At 39.8% G+C, this 6,000-nt stretch overlaps 1 protein-coding gene across 11 annotated transcripts in view; it reads right to left on the bottom strand.

Moving 5' to 3' along the window:
- Window positions 1–6,000, bottom strand: part of dmd (dystrophin) — a 631,463-nt gene that overhangs the window by 346,896 nt on the left and 278,567 nt on the right. For all 11 annotated transcript variants that reach the window (XM_066706366.1, XM_066706368.1, XM_066706373.1 and 8 more), the window contains 3 exons: window positions 3,751–3,861; window positions 1,154–1,327; window positions 366–521 (listed from right to left, as the gene is read on the bottom strand). In XM_066706366.1, the coding sequence (XP_066562463.1) occupies window positions 366–521; window positions 1,154–1,327; window positions 3,751–3,861 (441 nt within the window). The remainder of the gene's footprint in view (window positions 1–365; window positions 522–1,153; window positions 1,328–3,750; window positions 3,862–6,000) is intronic.

The raw sequence follows: 6,000 nt of genomic DNA, 5'->3' as shown, positions 1-6,000 counted from the left end.
TTAAGTGCTGACGTGAGGAAGTCAGGAAGAAGTGATAATGAAAAGCTCACGATTTCACAGTCTGCCGGTAACTTGAAGAAAATAATAACTGAATTTGTAACACATGCAAATACAAATAAGGCAAAAAAGCAATATGTTAAGGATGAATATAACTTCTAAGCCAGGAGTGGGCAATACATGAATACATTATTACTTTGTCAAATAAGAAGAACTGAAAACCTTTCCAACAAAAACTTAAAAAGCAAAGAGCATCCAGTAAATAGAGACCAATGAATGCAAGCATTTGGACCCTGGACCAAAGGGTCTTTCCAGAAACATGGCCCACCTAACAGCTTGGGAGGTCCTGCCTAGGTAAATCCCCTTACCTGGGCGCCCAGCTCGTTGTACTGCAGTTTGAGGGCCGTGAGTCTCTCGTCCAGCTCCTTGGGGTTCTCCGTCTGCTGTCTCTGAACGATCTGTCGCCCGGTCTTAATCACCGTCTCCACCTCCGACTTAACCTCACTCAGGCTCTTGTAAAATTTCTGTTTAGTAACACGTAACACAAAACACAAACACAAAAACACTGCTCCAGTTTCTCACGGTATGCCACGGTCTTTGTCCAGTCTAGAATGGAGCCCCTTTCACAGCTGTTTTAACACTACCACCAGTGGGTGAATTAAACTGTGTCTTCAATAAGAATGACATATTAGCAGTAGTATAGGATTAATTGCTACTGGTCTGATGTCACCTAGTCACTTCAAATGTGCTGATGAAAAGCAAAGGTCAAGAATGTGAGAAGTCGTGGGGTGATCTGAGGCCACAAGATATCTAAAAGATACATATATACAATTGATGTGTTTAATAATGTTTATCTTTGCTTTTTTGATGATATTGGAAACTAGCATCTATAGCTGAATATATATGCACCAAATAATGTATTTCTTTTTGGATGTAGCAGAAAGCATTTAACATAGACACAGTTCAGAAATAAAAAGCTTGGAGGTGAAACAGTAATGACAATTTAGGAAACCAAAAAGTTATTAATGGAACTATAGATTGTTTTTGCCCTAAATAATAGTGCTTAACTAATTACAGCGCTTGGAAAACATGCCATCATTTAGACACCATAAATAATATAATACAATATTTCAGTTGTAAATGGGAATGTCCCTACCATACACTGATCCAACTGTGACTGCACAACATCCTGCTCCACACTTCTCATTTTCAACACTGGCAACTGCGACTTCACGTCATCCAGAATCATCTTACACTCCAAAAACCTCTGATCGAAATTTGCTGGCTTCTGAAACAACCGGAACTTTGTCAAGACCTCTTGCAATTTCTTCTGCAACGCAAAAACAAAAGAAAACAAAGCAAAGGGAAAGATGATTTACTTCAAAACAAAGCTCTGCAGAATGAAGATAAACAATGCCGAACAAAGATCAACAATCCTTCATCTATGGATTGTTCTCTACTGCATTAATTTTCAATGTATTCAAATTTTCTTAAAAAAACAAAACAAAGCAAAGCATAAAATGCACAGTGCACAAGATGTAAATTACACCATGGTGAATGTGGGGTATATGGTACATATAATCATAGGAAAGTGACAGTTAATGAAACATTAGGGAATTGGTTGAACAGCTCAAAGCAATATTTGACCAATTGCATGTGCCCTCAAGGTCCACAAAGCACTCTGAATGTCATGGCAGTAGCTTTTTATTGTGGCAACTATAATAGAGCCAGCAGTTTTCAGCACTGAGAGTTAAGGAAACTTGTAGACTCAGGGATTTTCCAACATGAGACAGCCTTGCAGGTCCTCAGCAAATAAACCCATGAACAACTTGAGTCAGCTGTTCAGAAAGAAAATATTGGTCTCAAGGTGGCCACACAGTTGTGCACAGGCCTGAGAAAAAATACGAGGGACTCATTTATTAGCCTCAGTCATCTTTCTGAAAAAACAAAAGTAAAACCTCATCTAAACTGCCCTCCTAAAATGACTACTGTTTCCTATATATATATATATATATATATATATAATATGTTTTCCCCTCATCAATTCCATTGGGCATCATCAATGAAGAAGAAAATAAAAAAGGATATGATGATACCTCCAACCTTGGGGATTGGCAGCATAAGTGGATGTGTGTTGGTAGTGAGGGGGAATGCAGGGCAATCAGAACAGTACAATACATCATTGTTAAATGCAGTTTGCTAAAGTGGAAAATAAAACCGCAGGTATGGGAAAAGCTCCCTGTTAGAGAGAGAGAAAAAAAGAGCTGATTCACAAAGTACTCCAGAAACCCCACCATTCGGAAAGAGTCGTGTTTGTTAATTATAAAGTATAAACCTTTCAAATAGGCAGGGCTGTTTTAAAAGCCATTAAAAATTGGTTACTTTTCAAACAGCAACTGGAATTGAGTTCCATCCCCCTATTGACAAACTAATAAAACTTTGTCTCCTTAATGAGCCCTTTATAGAAGGGAGGCAATGACTTCTAAGCAGCTCCGGGTTCATCCGGCCTACCTCCCACTTAATTAAACTGTATAGGGGAAAAAATAAATCTAAAAACAACAACATCATTTGGCAGTGGGGCTTGTTTTTGATAGATTTCAACTGTGACGTGAAGGTATGCATTTCAAATTCAGATAGTATCGTCCAGGAATTGTTTACAGTTGGTTCATTCATATTTTATTTAATGGTTATTTTATAGATTAAACATTTCTCTCATAAGGCAGTCCAGAAAAGCACATTATAGTAGTAAAGGGTGAAAATTCATAGATTCTTGATTTACCATAATGCATCACACCTGTCAACCACAATTCACCTGTTCACCACCAGAGGTCATCATCACCTGAATACTAACCCTGCAAATCATCCAATTAACATTCCTACATACCATGTGCACTTGTCCTAATAACCCTCTGCACTCATTGGTTCTACCTCTTCCCATCAGCTCCACTGATTCCACTCTGCCCTGCACTTAAACCCCTGTTTGTGCTTCAGTTACCTCCTGCCTTTGCTTTTTGACCACCCCTTTGGGTTCCCTGTTTCAGCCTGTTTGCACCATCTATTGAGCCCTGGACTGTCTTTGAACCTCGTCTCTTGGATGTCCCTTTGGAATTGTTAGGTGTGCTTCCTCTGTCTGTGAGCTTGCACTTGGGTCCACCTCTGAGTCATTACAGCATCCTGATAAAGCTCTGACAAAACTCTTCGTAAATACATATTTTTTAAACGGCTTAACCAAAGAAACATTAGTATATTAAATAAGCGTTTATACACACACACACACACACGCATGCATATATATATATATATATATATATATATATATATATATATATATTGGGTACAAGCAGGCAGTGTAGCTCTGCCAGTGTAAAAAGCACAAACTTGGAGGTCTGGATATGAAACTGTGGTCTCCAGGTTGTAGTGCTCATAGTATATACTAATATAACAGTCACTCCTGAATCCAAGGGGTTTGACAGTTTTGTTTGTTTATTATCTATAAAACTACTAAGACATAACGTAGCAGGTGGTGAATATTGGTGGTACTGATGTATACAACATTATACAGCAAAGGGGCTGAAGATCAAATCTACTTAATCTTCCATTGCCTACTCCTCTCCTACCCTGAAACATTGTCTTCTCCTCGACAGTATATATGATGTGGTTATGGGGACAAATTGTCCCAAAGCTGCGATGTGTCTGTAGCTCCTGAATTAACTGGTTTGTGCTGTTTAAACACAGGCCCCTGCTGCGGCTCACCTGGGTCACTTCAATCTGAGACAGGATACGCTCCGCAGAATCCCTCCCCGTGCTCCTCTTCCTCATCTCATCAAGGCTGATTTCATGGCTGCTCAAATCAGACTGGATTTTCTGTCAAAAAAAAGCAAAAGAAAACAGAAGAAAATCAATTGTTTGCCTGTGATGAAAAAGGCTTAATAACCACAGTCGGTCCTGAGTTATGGGATGAAGATATGTACCAAGTTCCCTTCACGTGGAAAAGCTTGCAGCTGTTCTGTAATCACTGTGACGCCACACACAGCAAATATTTACCAAACATATACTCTGTTTTTACTTAAATGTAACAGCATTCAAATACACTGGCGATGAAGAGACCAAACATGTTCATTTGAATCTCAGTCTACTGCAGCTCAGTCGCCCAGGATAAAAGCACTACTTTCCCATCAGGTTGTCTGAGCGAACGGCTGTGTTTTATTTCCATTCATCTGTATAGCTCTTTGTGAGATTAAAAGGGAAAAAACTGTCAATAATGCTGCATTCACCTCCACAGTGATAAACACGAATAATGAATTCAACCAAAACAAACACAGACACAGAAACAACGATGTACAATGTATTAGAGCAGTGCCTGCCACCGAGCCGCCCAGCACAGGAGTGCCAGAGACAGGCCGCGGGATCGGTCTCTCTCTCTTTGATGACAGAGCGCCATGCGAGGAGGAAGGCAGTGTGCCCTCTCGGTCCCAGGAGCGCCGCCTGCACGCGCTCAAGTGTGCCATGCTGCTAATTACAAAAACCCTCTCTCTGCCACTCTACAATGCATTGGCATCACAACAGCATATTAACACCACTCCATAGCCCCTTGATATTGTAAGAGCAAATTAATAGTTAGTCTAAGCTAAGTAGTTATCGGATGTTTTCTGCTCTGCAGCACAGATATCAGGGATCTCCAGGGGGCCGAGTGTAGATTTACACAGAGCAGGATGCGCGGTGCCTCAAGACTTCTGTGAATGCATTAATCCACAGCTGTCATGTGGGCTTGTTATACACCACTTTTAATTTTACAAGTCACTGAACAAGCTATCAATATATACAGAATTACATCCTTATGCTTACTTTAAAGGACTAGTAAATAGTATTTCATAAAATAGTCAATATTGATACTAACTACTCTACTTTCTTAGTTTTAAGATTCTCTGTGGTTTTTGTTTGCTTCATCACGTTTTGCTTCACACAAACTGCACATAATCTCAACTTTTAATGATTAAGAATTATACATGTCCAATATCGGGACAAGTTTCTAGTTCATTGGCTTTTAGCCGTCTGTGAAAGGAATTTGTGTAATGCCACCTTCAGCAGACATTTTCTGCTCACTGTCAATCACACAGTATTCAATAGTCGCCTGGGTACTTTTCTCTCGACGCGGCTCTCTGTGCAGTTCCTGTGGCCAGCTAATCGGTAGTAAGTAGTGCCACGCTGAATTGACAATTAGATGCAACTTCCAACATCGGATGCAATGACAAATAAGGTCACCACTGAAATGACCCGATTTCACACAAAAGATATGTGCGGATATGTTTAAGAATCTTTCAGGTGTGCAAGATATTTATCTAATATTTATTTATACATCCATATAGACATGCATTCATTCATTCCTTTGAAGACTTCAAGCAAAATGAAAGAGAGTTGTTTCAATGGAAAGGGATGTGTGCTGCCTGCTGAAAGTAGTTGTCCGTGTGACTCCTAGTAGAGACAACCAGAAGCAAAGTCTAGTTCACACTTTGGACACTCTATCATTCTTAATCATTGACATTTTAGTTTTGGAAAGCAATAAAGCACATACACTGCACATAATCTTAATACCAGTAAGAAAATTGATTAGTGTCTGTGTAGATTATCTGAGACACTGGTCAGTAAAGCCCCTTTAAGTAGCCTCCACCATCTACCAGTACTTAATTCCTCATTGTCTAAAACATCTCACAACCGAGTTTGTGGGGCTTAATGAATCATGTCATGGTGGGTATCTCCAAACACAGATACACAGGTACGCTAACTGATTTAATATGCAGATGTTGCCCAATATCCATAAAGGAAAGGATCAATTCTGTTCTGCCAGCTTCAGTCCAAGGAGTTTCAAGAGCTAAAAGATTGTGGCTTCACCATCACCACAGTTTTCTGCACATAGTATTTAAAGTCCTAACGATGTGGAAGATTCCCCAGGAACAGCACTTCCATGTGCCATTTGCATGTTAGCGCCGGAGAGACGCTTAAATC

The sequence above is a fragment of the Amia ocellicauda genome, chromosome 6, assembly GCF_036373705.1.
Source record: "Amia ocellicauda isolate fAmiCal2 chromosome 6, fAmiCal2.hap1, whole genome shotgun sequence".
Taxonomy (NCBI): domain Eukaryota; kingdom Metazoa; phylum Chordata; class Actinopteri; order Amiiformes; family Amiidae; genus Amia; species Amia ocellicauda.
Note: the sequence above shows the minus strand (reverse complement) of the source record. Positions and strands in the feature narration are given on the sequence as shown.